The 16,426-nt window shown below is 36.3% G+C and overlaps 2 protein-coding genes and 1 long non-coding RNA gene across 5 annotated transcripts in view; 2 read left to right on the top strand and 1 right to left on the bottom strand.

The window, feature by feature from the left end:
- Positions 1–204: 204 nt before the first annotated feature.
- Positions 205–16,426, top strand: part of LOC111706798 (mediator of RNA polymerase II transcription subunit 25) — a 26,994-nt gene continuing 10,772 nt past the window's right edge. The window contains exons 1-6 of the mRNA XM_023479737.1: positions 205–373; positions 2,959–3,067; positions 3,596–3,678; positions 4,394–4,463; positions 4,792–4,935; positions 5,189–5,311. Coding sequence (XP_023335505.1) covers positions 294–373; positions 2,959–3,067; positions 3,596–3,678; positions 4,394–4,463; positions 4,792–4,935; positions 5,189–5,311 — 609 coding nt within the window. The 5' untranslated portion in view covers positions 205–293. The remainder of the gene's footprint in view (positions 374–2,958; positions 3,068–3,595; positions 3,679–4,393; positions 4,464–4,791; positions 4,936–5,188; positions 5,312–16,426) is intronic.
- Positions 9,461–16,426, top strand: part of LOC111706796 (protein arginine N-methyltransferase 9) — a 33,551-nt gene continuing 26,585 nt past the window's right edge. For both annotated transcript variants that reach the window (XM_023479735.1, XM_023479736.1), the window contains exons 1-2: positions 9,461–9,470; positions 13,446–13,450. The gene's annotated coding sequence lies outside the window, so the exon portion shown is untranslated. The remainder of the gene's footprint in view (positions 9,471–13,445; positions 13,451–16,426) is intronic.
- LOC111706803 (uncharacterized) lies at positions 15,456–16,406 on the bottom strand. Of its 2 annotated transcripts, none has more exons than XR_002766315.1 (2): positions 15,762–16,406; positions 15,456–15,541 (listed from the first exon to the last, which is right to left on the bottom strand). It is a non-coding gene; the product is annotated as an uncharacterized LOC111706803 (long non-coding RNA). The 2 variants fall into 2 exon arrangements; XR_002766314.1 differs by having other exon boundaries at positions 15,456–15,577.

Below are 16,426 nucleotides of genomic sequence, written 5' to 3' on the forward strand. Positions count from 1 at the left end.
CAAGGTTTTCCGATAACAAAATAAGTTTCTTGGATTATTTCGCAGATTTTTCTGTTTTCCTAGGTGGATTTCCTAGGTGGATTTCCTAGGTGGATTTCCAAAATAAATATCAAACGTTTTTGGAGCATAACCTTAAGTTCTTACCATCCATAAACCTTTCCTGGGGTCCCAAAATTTACCCGAAAAAAAACATTTTTTGCCAAATCGGTCCACAGTTCAAAACAGTTTCTTCGGGTCAAAAATATCACTGAAAACTTTTTTTAAAATGGTATTTTCAGAAATGACCTTGTAGAATGGTTGCAGGAGAGAGTGTAGACGTGGTATTGTGTGTAGAAAACACTGCCCAGGCCGGGGCATCTAGAAATATTATCAAGTAAGTTTTATTCATACAGGGGAGCCAATAAACTATGGTATAGAAGACGACTTTTAGACTCGAGTTATGATTGAAAGTAGTCAAATAAACAGGAAACACAGCAATTGTGCAATGTACATACTACACAGAAATGAAATGAAAGGAAGGAAGAAAGAAAGAACGGGTGGCAAAACGTCCTGAGGCCAAATTAAAAGAATTTGACCTGCGGCTTAAATTTAAGCCGCGGTTCAAATATGGTTGGTTTCGCTTAAAACTGTATTATATTTGAAACCGGTTTTTGGGGGATTTGAGACTCGACTTTAATTTATTAAATTCGGACTCTGGTTTTTGTTTTTTATGTTCTACATAGAAACTCAATAAAATTGGATTGGGTGACGTTAACGGCATGTGGGGTTATACAGATTTTTTAACAGAAAGAAAAAACAAAACAAAAAGTATTATATTTGGTTGTCAAGTTTCATAAAATTTGGGCTGAAATTGAGAACGAGGCCAGGGAGGAGGAGAGTATAGGAAGGGGAGGCGAGAGAGGGGGGTGGAGGGGGAATTTAATAGAGTGCAGTTTATTAATTGACCGTGGTAGTACGTACCAAGTTGTCACACTGACCTCAAAAGGGGGGGCTGGGAAGGCACTCATTGGGGGGGGGGGGGCGTGGTCACCGCTCGCAGTATACTACTCTGTCGTGGGACATGGTAGCTTGGTATGGTTGAATACGGTGACCGTCATCCACCTGTATAAAAACCATGTTAATTCAGAACTCAACCAGTCTAACTTTATAGCACTTGCAGAGCTGTACATCAATTAGAAGAACAACATGAAACCCTGTGTACCATGCTTTTATGTTAGCACTGTTGGTCTGCCAGCAGTCTTAATAATCCTGGTCCTGTGTATAGTAGCGTACATGCTGTACCTCCAATATAGGGCCCCCCGGACCAAGCGTACTCCATCATGGGAGAAGATTCTACCAATACCATCCTTGAGCGGTTCAATATCATACCCCGAGAGCTGTTTATCCTTTAACCTTGAGAGCTGGGAGACCAGCACAAGGAAGAGCGAAGATTGTTACAGAAACGAAGACGACGTTAGGATTCCTGTTGGTGATAGATTCCATTTTCTTCGTCATCATTATTACAATGAGAACATCGTGCTAGGAGCCAACTTCTAATAATCGGAAATCTAAAAATACAAATCAGAGGTGTTTGAATCCCTGGAACAAACAGTTTAACCTCAAATTAAAAGATTTCACAGTGGATATCGAAATCAAGCATTGTTGAGTTATAAAGTCTCACTGCCCGATCTAAAAAATTGTGTTATCATAGTCTTTTGTTTTTGTTTATATTTGTAAATAAATTATATTTTTAGCCATATTTTGTGTTGTCATTGAGGAGTAAATGTTTAGGATTCCATTATTAGTTACACGGTCTATGGAGAGTAATTTCTTCTAATGAGGATAGATTGTGGTAAAAAAACTTACTTTCAGAAGTAAAAACGTTTCATTTAATTGGGTTTAACAAATTTCATCTAATTTCCTTATTCCTGTTTTTTTAATCTTTATCAGCTGAGACACAAAAATATGATCTCCGCAAAGAACAGATTTGTATTGGTAATTATTGTAGGATTAGCGCTATCCCATTCAAAAATTTTGATCTTTATCTATTTTAGGAGTTTAACAAATTTCATCTAAAATTCACAATCTTTAAACCTTTTCATTTCCGTATTTTTAAGAAAACATTTAATTTTCAGAAGATTTGATTTGTTCAGTTTATTGTTTATTAAGTTTATATAAGTATACTTGGGGTAATGGCTAGCGCCTATATTAACTTAGCAACATTGATGCTATCTAATGTTTCTATGTCCAGGGTAAGCAAAAAAACTGGAATTCTCGATGTTGTGGGCATAATTTTCAAAAATTTTATTTTGTTTTAATTTAAGGCATAAAAACAATGTAATACAAAAATTCGAAAATATTTTTGGAACATTACATTTTTTGTTATTTCTCATTCAAGTTTTGATAAGTTTAAAAAAAATTGGTTTCGCGGATTTTTTTTCAATGTTTCTAAAATATTTTTCAAAGTATGAATTTGAATTAAACCTAAAACCATTCAATAAATAAGTATTATTTTCTATAGTAAAGTACGATAGAAAGTTTTTGAGTATTTACGTTTACTTAAACTCTTTATTATTATATTCAATTAAATTAAATGTTGTCTTTTTATAAAATATTATTGGAAATATTTTTTCTTCCATGAAAATATTTGCGCGAATAAATGAAAAATATTAGTTTATTCCGCTTTAAGGATTGAACCGGCTTTTAAGGCGCTCTCTGTAAACATTTTTTTATTGCTTTTAACTGTGGCTCTTTAAGTCGGAAATTTTGAATCATTTTCAAATTTTGGCGGATATTTCTTTTCTAATTGGCGCATTTTAACTAAAAAAAATCCAATTTTCCCCCCAGGGTCATGTGAGGTCCCACATAAAATTTGGGCACAACCGGTTCAGCCGTTTTGACAGGACATACAGAAAGTATATATATATATTATATACAGATGAAAAATACAGATCAATATAGATGATACGTAATATTTAGAAATGATTATATTCTCCCGATGCTTGAACATTTTAATGATGGACCTCCTACAGATCTTGATTTCTCATGTGTAGAGAAGAGTTCAACCTATACACTCATACCATTCAAGGTAAACATGGACAGTTGTAAAATTGTACAGTATAGAGAAGAATTTAACCTATTCCCTCATACCATTCAAGGTAAACATGTACGTACAGTTGTACGGTGTAGGGAAGAGCTCAACCTATAAAATCATACCATTAAAGGTTAACATGTACAGTTGTACAGTTTAGAGAATAGTACTAAACACTCATACCATTCAAGGTAAACATGTACAGAATAATTTACATTCGCACACCATTCTAGGTAAATATTGACAGTTTACAGTTTAAGTGTAAGCTGTACTAACTCATACCATGTAAACTAAACATACTCTTTGTACAATTGTACATGTATAACTATCCAGGTTGTATAGTTTTCAGTATAAAGAACATACACAGTAACCACTTATACCAGGCAATGTCAACATGCACAGTTGTACATCTGTAAGTGTACAGTTGTACAGTATAACTTTGCAAACTTATACCATTTAATATAATGTTAAACATTGTACAATTTAAAAACTTTTTGTGGATAAAAAAATGTCTATTTTTTTAAGGCGTCAGACTGCCTTCCTGAACCTGCAGCAAGAATCCATGGTCCGTTCACTTCTACAAAACGTTTAATAAACACCTATGACAGGTATGGTGTTAGGTGTTTGATAATAATGATAATCAGTCAACAAAGCCCCTGAAAGTTACCGGGGGTTGGTACTTATCTATGAGAACCCGCTAATTTACAATACAACGCCTGAACTCAATATTTTATTGATTTAAAGCTTAATCATTGAAAAAACAGCAAATTTGTGTTTGAGAGCGATCTCTTATTATTTATTAGCTGATAATTGATTTTTGTTGTGGCTTCTAATAGGTAAGTAAAGGCCAAAGATTTAGTACGATTTTCTAAAGCAAGATGTTTTAAGAAAATTACGCAACACCAATTAAGACAACTGTTCGGCTGTTTTTCGATCGTATTTTTGTTTATTGTGCAGGCTTTGATATATTTATCACAGCATTTTCTATTTTTCTAATTATCATTATCATCATAATCAAAATACTCTTTTTAATTCATGTTCATTGTTAAAATCTCAAACTTTTTAATTACATTTTGACAGCATGTATTTTTGTTTTACAAACGTGTATAAAACCTATTTTGTGGTGTGTGAGGTTATTTTAATAAAAATAAAAGAATAACAATAAATTTCCAAAAAGTTTTTCATTTAGCTCATCCCGAAAAATGCATTAATTGAATTTAGAATAGTATTTCCACATCCAACCACCCTTGCCAACAAAACAATGGCCCAACGTCCAAACTCATTGCCAAAAAAAAGATTTTTAATTTATTATTTTGTTTTAAGACTTGAGTTTAGTGGAGGATATGGGGAAACACATACATCAGGACAGGAAGCTATTGCATTAGCTCTTAAGGTAATTAGTCATATATCAAATAAACCCTCATTAAAAGAATTTTATGCCCAAATGACAACTGTACACTTTTAACCTTAATCCAACTAATGATGAAAGTATTCATTCACAATTAAGATGTTGGAAATTCATAAAGTTCAACTATGCACTGAAATGGTTTACTTGCCTCAGAATTAAATTTTATAATCTATAAAATTATATTTGATATTTTTAACTATGAGTTCTGCTAGATCATTTTAGTAGCAGTTTCAATATAATGTTTTTAGTGCCTTGTTTTTTATTAAAGTTTTACCAAGCACTGCAAATTAACTTTATCCAAACCTTGTTCTAGGTTTTTGATAATCTTAAGTCCCGGCGTACAGATGGTTTAAAGAACAGTTGCCATATTGTTTATGTTTCAAACCATCCTATGTACGATATGCCCGTACTGCAGTGTACACAGTTCAAAGGGAAGAGCCTAGATGATATGTGTCAGGTAATTTTTGATATTTATGGAAAATAATATATATATTTTGTTTGTAACCCCCCCCTCAGTTGTAGAAAAGGAGGGGGGGGGGGATCTGCCACTCCCTTAATATGTTTATTAGTTTTTTCCTTATTCCTGTTTTTTTTAATCTTTATCAGCTGAGACACAAAAATATTATCTCCACAAAGAACAGATTTATATTGGTAATTATTGTAGGATTAGCGCTATCCCATTCAAAAATTTTGATCTTTATTTATTTTAGGAGATGAAGAACCGGGGGGTCACCTTCTCCGTGTTTGCTCCGAGGAAGATCCCATTCCTCTTCAAGATGTTTGAGAAGACAGGGGGAGATCTGGTTCAAGCTAAGGAGAAGAACTATTCCAAGGTTGGTAGCTTCATTCACTCTTTTGTGCTCCATATTATTATTATTATTACTATTATTATTATTATTATTGTTATTCAAGTATTTTCAGGAGCCATGCCTCTATCACAATGGCCATTCTCCTTCCTCTTTTCAGTAAGACCATTTTTGGAGCGTCATCACCTCCCCAGTAAGCTCTGATGACAGACTGAGGTGTTCTTTGTCCATTGGCAACAGCCTTTGCCTTGTAGGCAGACATCTTTAGCCTTCTTCATTGCCATGCAACAGTTGGACAGCAAAAAAGTACATGAGACTCTCTCAGAGCCACTCTCTTACCATGGACAACTTCACAGTGTGGGCACAACTCCTATGCCTTGGCATAGCGGTTCTTATACCTGTTTCCTAACTGAAACTGAGTATTCCCGCCTCTGACGCAGCATAACTCCCCACTAGCAGCAGAGTCGTTAACATGATCCTGAAGGGCAAACCACTTATCTGGTTGTGGTTCACTCTCATTGTGGTGTAATCCGCCTTGACCTGGAGCACATAGTCTACTGATACATTAGTCAGTGCTTTGTTGAGGGATTGGCGTGTCGGAAAGTCAATTAGTATTCCTACTTCCTTCCGGGTTGACATCCAGGCCGTGGTGTATGGGTTTGTGGGTCGTTCCAGCTGGAACTTAATCACTGCCTGTATCATTGGATTGTTTCTCTTGCATATTGCAGTCCAGATGTAGTTTGCTCATCGGATCATGGTGCGGTCCTTCATTGGCATCAGCCCAGCATCCATCCATGCTAAAGTGCGTGATGTTGCACTAGGAACTTGTAAAATGAATCGGCCTACCATGTTTTGTATATGCTCCAGTTCCCTCACAGTGGTCTTGGATAGCACCATGGCCTCCGTGCAGTACAGGATTCCTGGAATGGTGCAGTGTATCCACAATTTTCTTGCAATTAGGGCCCTGTCTAGTCCACTTCTTGTTAAGTTCATAATTGACATGGCGTAGCTATTTGCCCGTTAAAGAATAGTTGCTTCGTAGTTGCCTACCATGTTGCGTCCCTTGATCTGGATATCCACACCTAGGTACTTTGCTACCAGAACCTCCTCCATGGTTGCATCCTCTAACATCCAGTCTGTATGATCTTGAGAACTGGTTAAGATAAAGGTTTTTGTTACTGCCAGTTTCATGTGCATACCACTGCAGTATCTTGCCACTATTTCAAGAAGACGGTCCATGCCAGTCTTGGGTGTACATGAGATGATAACCAAGTCATCAGCAAAGAACAGGGCAGTTATTACCTCATTTCCTTAGGTTACCCCTAGTCTTGATGCATGCAGTGTGTTTCCAAGTCCAGCCACATATAAGGCAAACAGCATTGGCGATAGAGCGCACCCTTGTTTTACGCCTTTTGTGAACCACAAAGGTGATGAGAATTTACCAGGTAGTGTTAGGCGAATGCAGTCGTTATAGTACATGGACCTGATCAGGCCCACCACCTTTCCACCAAACCCTATCCTACTTGGTTTTGTGTACAGCAGCTCTCGACATACCGAGTTGTATGCTTTTGCAAGATCACAAAAAGCAATTGATATTGTTCTGTGTTTTTTCCTTGCTTCTCTGATGATTCCAAGGATTATGAATACACAGTCAGTTGTGCTCTGCTCAGACCTAAATCCGTATTGGACAGACCCCTAGAACCCTTGCTCCTCGCATATTGGGTCTATTAGTTTTTTAATGAGCTTAGCTATTACACTCAGAAATATACTCGAAACAGTTAAGGGTCTCTTGTTCTGAATCTCCAATGACGGTTTTTTCATATTGATTAGTGTCGGTTTATTTGATCCGTCAGCACTTGAACAAAATCAACGCTTGCCTGCTTTAGCATTTTCGCAAGTACTCCATCAACTCCTGGAGCCCTGTCTGACTTGTGAGAATCTATAATTTCTTTGACTTCTATAGCAGTTGTCCCATCGTTCCTTGGGTATCCATTCTTCAAAGTCTGTTTCATTCTGTACACGAAGCTCCTTGATTATTTGCTCTCCACGGGACTCGAATATCTTGGATACCATTCCACAAAACCCTTGGCCAGGTTTGTTAGGGCAATGTCTTATAGTTTGTTGATGTCAGTCTGAAGATTGCCATCTGCATCTTTCAGTGCATTGAGTTTTCCTTTTTTCTTTTCAGTCTTCTCCTATAGCGACCAGAATTGTCGTTTATTCATGTCATATTGAGTTCTCTGGAAGGTTCTCCTATTGAGCTCAAATTCACTGGACTTCTCACGTACTAACTGTACCATTGCTTGATATCTGCAGCGTTTAAAGGATTCTTGTTCCTTGGTTGTCCATTCTTCGGCCATTAACACACGACATACAGGATCTACTGACAGCTGTTTTTGCTCCTTGTCTGCTAGTTGTCTTCTCCGTATCAATTGCTTAATACTTTTTGGGACACATTTTGGTCTGGGTTTAGGTCTTTTTGTGTACGCCATTGTGTTTGCGTCCACTAGAGTCTTCTGTAGGTGTGCAAAGCACTCCCCTGCTGTGCTTGTCAACCAATCAATTTCCGCAATTTTCTGGTCCATTATCTCAGTGGCAATTCTTTTGTCCCGTGATTTGCTAAAGAAACACACCTTTTGGCGCAGTTTCAGGAGCTGCAATACCTTCTCCTGTTATCCTTACATCTAGACGTACTGATATGTGGTTGCTTCCTGCAAGGAGCTCAACTCCTTCATCCATCTTCATAGTATTTATAAGCGGATACACAGATTCAGTGACAAGTACATAATCTAATCTTACTAGAATTTGGTGTTATACGGGTGAATGTTCCATCACACAAATTCTTGTCTATGTTCAGAATTTTCAGGTCATTCTTGTCGTCAAAATTCAGTAGTTGGCGTCCATTAAAATTTATCCCAGGTTTATGCCCTCAATTCCTTTCGTTGAAGTCCCCCATCAGGATGCAACCATTTCCCTCACTCTCTAGCGCTCGTATCTCATTTGCAAGATATCTGTAAAGTGAAATATTCCAATCTTGGTATGCTGTATTTCCTATTACTCCCGTGGCCATGTATACTGTACATACTGCAAGACGCATCCCTGATCCAACATTCTCGACCCAGGTCAGCATCTTATCTGGCACCCATGGCATGTGATTGATTCTATTGGACACAAGTATCATTTTGCCACCACCATTCTTCTCACCAAATCCCTGCTCCTTATAGTATTGAGGTTTAAAGACTGACAAGTCATTGTTTGCTCCTTGTCTGAAGTGTGTTTCGTCTACAAACATTATGTCTATACGCTCTTCCTCCATAGCATCCTTGATCTGCTGTTGCTTTATCACACAACCTAGTCCGTTACAGTTCCAATAACACACTTTTAGTGTTTGGTCTGTCCATGGCGGTTTTTCCTGTCTTCCTGTTCTTCACTTTTTTGCCCTCCTTGCATCACCTCATATTGCCCCTTGGGTGTTAGCTCACCTTTAAATTGTATTTCTGAAAAAATTCGTAATTTTAGTATTTTAAGTTACCATTTTTTCCACCCGTAAATTACCATTATACTGCATAAGTTATCCGGGTAATTATCTAGCATCTTTAAATTACCATTTTATTACCATAAATGCACTACTATAGTTAATTGGGCCGTAATATAGCCATATAGCCATCTAGGCAATATTCTAGCTACATAGGCAATATTCTAGCCACCTTGGCAATATTCTAGCCACATAGGCAATATTCTAGTCACATAAGCATTACTATTGCCACACACGCAATAATCTAGTCACATTAGCATTTATCTAGCCATACAGTAAATATTCTAGCCACATAGGCAATATTCTAGTCACATAAGCATTACTATTGCCACACACACCATACTCTAGTCACATAAGCGATTCTCTAGCCTATCAGGCACATAAGCATTTATTTAGCCATACAGGCACTAAATCTAGCCAAATAGTCACATAGGCACATGTTATTCAAACATTTCTCTATTTTTACAGTTTTCCATAAGCATTTGGTATATGGTTAAAACATTTATTTCTCTATATAAACTGCATAGTACATATTATTTATTACATATTGCATACTACCATATTGCCTGTTTCTATTCATTTATGCATAAAAATGGTGGAAAGCATCCCATCCATATTCCTTAACAATTTTGTATTGAAAGGCTTGATTCTGTGATGCATGTAGTCCCTCATAATGTCCCATCATGCCGCACACAGTACATTTGTGTGTTTTGTATAATATACAATCCTCCTTGTCATGCACTTCTCTGCTGCATGCTAAACAGTGGGGCATTACTCGTGATGGACCTGCAGCAGGACTGAACCTCTCCGTTTGGCTTGAGCTTTGTGTCCGTGGTGGACTATACCAGTCCAAAGCACAACTACTTTGGGACATTAGTGCTGGCCTTGGCTCATGAGTTACACTCAATTTACTTAGCATGGCCTCGATGTTTTTCAGCCTCTTATCTTGTTCATCCAGCTTTCTTTCCTGCCTTGAGGCTATCCATTATTTTCACATGATTTATGGACTTCTCCACACTTTCCGCCGTCAGCTCTAGCAGAGCATTGTCTACGCTGTCTAGGGAGTCAAATGTATCATTTAACTGAGTGGACCCCAGGCTCTCGCCACCTATACCATTGTTTTTGGCATTTCCTCCACTGGGACTTTTTGAATTTGTCTAGCTAGCTGCCGCTTGCGCAGAGATCTGTGTTTATAGAAAAAATGGATTAAGCTTTTATTTATAAAAACACATTTATGTATTTTTCTGTTATCACTGACATTTATTGATAAAACACATTTATATATTTTTCTGTTATCACTGACATTTATTGATAAAACACATTTTTACATTTTTCTGATATTTAAACTGATTCATAAAACACATTTTTAGATTTATATCAAGTTTTCATTTTATATGTTACATACTCGGCACAATTTGATAAAACTTTTCATATACTACATTGCAATATCCGTTTCGATGCAGTCTTAGTAGTTTCGTCCACCGCATCCTCTCTTACCGTATCCTAGGACATGTCCTTGTCCCCTATGACCAGAGTAACTTCCTGAAGTATTTTGCTGATCACCTACAGCCATAAAGTGTCCGAATACCTCCATCCCATGGAAGTTAATGATTTTGATCCTATCCGCTTGGTTCATGACATCGTGGAGTCTAGCAGCATGCCCTGGTTTTCCGAATTTATTACAATCCTTCTCCCAGCTGCACGAGTCCTGTTTATGAATGAACAGCCCACCACATTTCATACATCTTTCCTTCGCGGTACAGTCAATAAACTTGTGATTATCTGTGGCGCAGTAGGAGCCTATGGAATGTGGGTTCCTGGAACTCTTCCTTTGGCTCAGACTGACATACTCTATCTGCAAACTTTTGCAGCAGTTTTAAAGTTCCATCTACGGCAATGCATTTGCTGAAGTGTTTATCCAATCTGTTGTGTACCTTTGCCACACTTTCCATTATCTCCGTGCATTTATTCAGGATTGTCTCCATCTTCTCCTCTGTGGATATATTATCCTTGATAATTATATCTGCCATCCCACTGCTTGTATGGACCAGCTCATCTAGGTGTGCATCATTTTCCTGATCTTTGCCTTCCTCCTTAAGCTTTACTGCTTGCCATACCTTAGATGGTCTAGTCAGTAGAACCTTGATGACATCACCTTTAAGCTTAGATCCGAAGGCCTTGTTCTTGAACAAGTTTTTCTCGTTGATTCTTTGTATTACCTCTGGAATGGATACTGGCTTAGTCTCCGGATTGAATTTGACATCCTTACAGACCAGTTCATGCATTCTCTTTAATAAGATTTCTCTGTCTCCGGACGCCTCTGGGACATCCTTGATGGTCATTGCCAGTTTTGATGCCTATTTTTAATTTGGGTATATGTTAAAGGAACCAATTAGTAATAGTTGATCACCAAATTAACCCAACTAGACGACAGAAACATAATTAATACCTAATTAAATTCAAACTAGTCGGAAATAATTAACCAAAGTTAATAACCAAATTAACCTCAAATCATTCCAAGTTTATGAACAGCTCTAATTCAAAGTGCCAAATGGAGATAATTTTAAACAATTTGTCAATCTATGTAAACAATTCGTTAAATTGAAGTTCTGATCTGATTTAAAATTATAATTTGAACTAAAACTGAACTTAGACAAACTAAGCAGTATTAGACGGAGATAATTTAACAATTTGATAATATAAAGTTAAATATTTTAGTTAAAAACTGAACTGTAGGCGAAATAAGCAGTATTAAACAGAGATAATAAAAACAATTTGCTAATTTAAAGTTAAAATTGAACTAAAACTGAACTGTAGCCAAAATAAACAGCATTAGACGGAGATAATAAAACAATTTGTAGACACACTAAGCAGTATTAAACGGGGATAATTAAACAATTTGCCATTTTTAAATTTTAATAAGTTGCACTATAGACAAAATAAGCAATATTTAAAGTTTAATAAGTTGAGCCATAACTGAACTGTAGACAAAAAACTGAGATAGATTAAACATTTTGCTAATCTAACTTCACTGTTGAAAAAATAAGCAGTATTTTAACCGAAGAAGAATTAAACAATTTGTCAGTTTAAAGTTACATAATTTGAATCAAACCGAACTTGAGTCAAAAGGTATATTCCTGTCACTATTGAAATTTTCTTGTGCAACAATTTTTGACATTAGTTATTTTAAATTTTCCAAAAATAATTAAACAATTGAGGTAAGCCAGCATTAAATAGCAAATTTACGCTAATTAAGTAATAAACAAAAAAGTTATCTGTCAGTGTCCATTCTAGCATAGTCCTCCATCCAGTGTTCTCATCAGTCATCTTAAGACTCCATCTCGAACAAGTGTAGTAACCATGGCGGATTCGAACTTTTTTTTCTGGGACTGCTTTCTGTCAACTACAAGCTTAGAGGACTTTTTATACTGGCTTTCTGAACCCCGGCGAGTTCACAAATTCTCTTAATGAGAGGAGAGTCCATATACTTCTTCTTGTCCGCATCACCGGCCTGCTGGTAACTAAGGATCTGGCTGACGAGAAACTCTGCATGCTTAATAACAGACTCAGATGTGAACTTTGATATCTCGGGGCGGGGACATCCCAGACAGATAATCAAGAAATCTTTCATAAATTCCATCTTCGTTCTCATCATCATTTTCCTCATCTCCTTCATCTTCCTCCTCCAGGAACTCAATCATATATTTTACAAGGAAAGATATATATCATACTAAAACACCAAAAAGGGGTTTACAAATTTGTCAATTTAAAGTTACATAATTTGAATCAAACCGAACTTGAGTCAAAAGGTATATTCCTTTAACATATACCCCTACCTTTATCATTTCCTTAAGCAGGGTAACTGCAATATTCTGCAATGTTAACCTGATTTCCATTTATCAATATTATCCATGTCATCTTTGAATTTATTTTAGGTGGATTTTACTAGTGCATCTATTTATAAAAATTTTCTAGGTTGACTTAACCAGGTTTTCTGTCCATTTTCTGTGTTACATCCTTGTTGTATCATATTGTATTGATACATTTGTTCTCATTTATGTATGCTCATACTGTATCTGGTAGTGCTTGTATGGGCTATGTATGCTCATACTGCATCTGGCAGTGCTTGTACGGGCTATATGTAACTTATATTTCAGTTCTCTGTGTTCCATTGCTTTATTGTATTATGCTCTTGTTCATTTTTTTTACCGTACGTATCATCATTTTATGCTCCCGTTCATTGTTGCTTTATGGCTATTGTTCAAACCTGTATCAGCACTGCCAGTACTATATGATCCATTCATTGTGTCTTAGTATGGAATTTTTTGGATGGCTAGTGGTCACCCTGGAACATCTTTTACTGTACACTTTTCCAATTATTTTCCTAGACTTTATTTTTCTCATTTATCACTGTTTTAATATATTATGGGTTCATACAGTGTATTGAATGTTCCAGTCCTGACCACTAAGTGTTCCATTTCCGCACTATTATTATTCATTTTGTTAATGACATTCCATATCCTTTAACCCTCTTTAGGGATTTCCCGTGTTGTCCTCACTAATAAGGCATTATATGGGTTTAAATTTTTATTTATAAGGAATTGAAAGAAGAAATCATGTCTGCAGCTTCTCCTATTGTTCCTAGCTTTGCTTGTTTCTATCCTGCTTCTGTCCTTTATATAAAAAATATATGTGCAAGTTGATTGTAAAACTTTTTTGTTCCATGTAGTATTTTTCCAATACATGAGCAGAACTTGTCACTATTGAAATTTTCTTGTGCAACAATTTTTGACATTAATTATTTTTAATTTTCCAAAAATATTTAAACAATTCAGGTAAGCCAGCATTAAGTAGCAAATTTACGCTAATAAAGTAATTAACTGAAAAAGTTATCTGTCAGTGTCCATCCTAGCATAGTCCTCCAGTGTTCTCATCAGTCATCTTAAGGCTACATCTCGAACAAGTGGAGTAACCATGGCGGATTCAAACTTTGGTTTCTGGGACTGCTTTCTGTCAACTACAAGCTTAGAGGACTTTTTTATACTGGCTTTCTGAACCCCAGCAAGTTCACAAATTCTCTTAATGAGAGGAGAGTCCATATACTTCTTTTCATCTACATCACTGGCCTGCTGGTAACAAAGGATCTGGCTGACAAGAAACTCTGCGTGCTTAATAACAGACTCGGATGTGAACTCTGGTATCTCGGTGCGGGTTGGGGACATCCCAGACAGATAATCAAGAAATCTTTCATAAATTCCATCTTCATCATCATCATTTTCCTCATCTCCTTCATCTTAATTTTGACATTAATTATTTTTAATTTTCCAAAAATATTTAAACAATTGAGGTAAGCCAGCATTAAATAGCAAATTTACGCTAATTAAGTAATTAAACGAAAAAATTATCTGTCAGTGTCCATCCTAGCATAGTCCTCCATCTGGTGTTCTCATCAGTCATCTTAAGACTCCATCTCAAACAAATGGAGTAATCATGGCGGATTCGAACTTTGGTTTCTGGGACTGCTTTCTGTCAACTACAAGCTTAGAGGACTTTTTTATACTGGCTTTCTGAACCCTGGCAAGTTCACAAATTCTCTTAATGAGAGGAGAGTCCATATACTTCTTTTTGTCCGCATCACTGGCCTGCTGGTAACTAAGGATCTGGCTGATGAGAAACTCTGCATGCTTAATAACAGACTTGGATGTGAACTCTGGTATCTCGGGCGGGGTGGGGACATCCCAGACAGATAATCAAGAAATCTTTCAAAAATTCCATCTTCGTTCACATCATCATTTTCCTAATCTCCTTCATCTTCCACCTCCAGGAACTATTTTCTCATTTATCACTGTTTTCATATATTATGTGGTTCATACAGTGTATTGGTTATTCCAGTCCTTACCACTAAGTGTTCCATTTCCGCACTATTATTATTCTTTTTGTTAATGACATTCCATATTCTTTAACCCTCTTTAGGGATTTCCTGTGTTGTGCTCACTAATAAGGCATTATATGGGTTTACATTTTTATTTATAGAGTCGAAAGAAGAAATCATGTCTGCAGCTTCTATTGTTCCTCGCTTTGCTTGTTTCTATCCCGCTTCTGCCCTTCATATAAAAAATATATTTGCAAGTTGATCGTAAAAATTTTTCGTTCCATGTAGTATTTTTCTAATACATGAGCAGAACATTTCACTATTGAAATTTTCTTGTGCAACAATTTTTGACATTAATTATTTAAATTTTCCAAAAATATTTAAACAATTCAGGTAAGCCAGCATTAAAATAACAGACTTGGATGTGAACTCTGGTATCTCGGGGCAGGGTGGGTACATCCCAGACAGATAATCAAGAAATCTTTCATAAATTCCATCTTCGTTCTCATCATCATTTTCCTCATCTCCTTCATCTTCTTCCTCCAGGAACTCAATCATATATTTTACAAGGAAAGATATATATCATACTAAAACACCAAAAAGGGGTTTACAAATCTGGATGGGAATTGTAAAAAGTTATGGGAAATGATGTTTGGGAAAGTGAGGGTGAGATGATTGGGATTGGAAATGTGCGATGTAGAAGAGATACGGAAAGCTGAGGATTGAGGATGGAAATGGGTGATGAGAAAGTGTTTGAATCTCACCTCTGATGGTAGGTTGAGATCAAATCTTGATAATTTTTGCTTTAAGACTGGATCATTTTATGATCATGAAAATGCATGACACTAGTCTGAAATTATTGTATTACAGAGCAAGGTCAAAAAACCTAAAATATAAAAGTATTAGATCATTGACATTACAATATTTTTTTAACTTTCCTTTAAATATCTCCTGTATAAAATTCCTGAATAAAATGTTTATAGTAGATTAAAATCAGAATTTGTTCTGGCATAGATTTAGGAGTTTTTTTACAATAATAAGAATTACAAGAAGTTTAAAACATTTCTTACATTTTCCAGGTCGTCTTGATTTTTCCATCAGTTTAACTCCTCCTGGTAGCTACTCCTGTAGCTGTGGTTGTAGAACTACTCCTGTAGCTGTGTTGTAAGAAATACTAACTCCAGATAGCTACTCCTATAGCTGTTGTAGAGGATACTCCTATTAGCTACTCCTGTAGCTGTTGTAGAGGGTACTCCTATTAGCTACTCCTGTAGCTAAGTTTGTAGAAAGTACTCCTGCTCCTGTTACTCCTATTAGCTACTCCTGTAGCTGTTGTAGAGGGTACTCCTATTAGCTACTCCTGTAGCTAAGTTTGTAGAAAGTACTCCTGCTCCTGTTAGCTACTCCTGTAGCTTTGGTCTACTCCCGTAGTTGACAGTAGAGGACAGGGTAACCCTTAAAAATCACCAATGTTTTAATTTTGTTCATTAAACAGTTTATAAATAGATTTTCACCTTAGGCTATTAATCCTGACCCCCGCTTGCTCATAGTTTATACTTAATGGTGAGAAACCATCTGAAAATATTCAGATTTAAAGAAAGAGGGAATTTTTAAGAACTTCAATATTTTGCAGATAATGTAATCACAAAGTTTATCGCCAGGAAAGTTTCTTGCACTAGTCTCACTTCTCCGTTTAAGTCTCCTAGAATGGAGATTTTATTAATTGAGTTTCTTT

The sequence above is a fragment of the Eurytemora carolleeae genome, unplaced genomic scaffold (assembly GCF_000591075.1).
Source record: "Eurytemora carolleeae unplaced genomic scaffold, Eaff_2.0 scaffold163, whole genome shotgun sequence".
NCBI classification, from domain to species: domain Eukaryota; kingdom Metazoa; phylum Arthropoda; class Copepoda; order Calanoida; family Temoridae; genus Eurytemora; species Eurytemora carolleeae.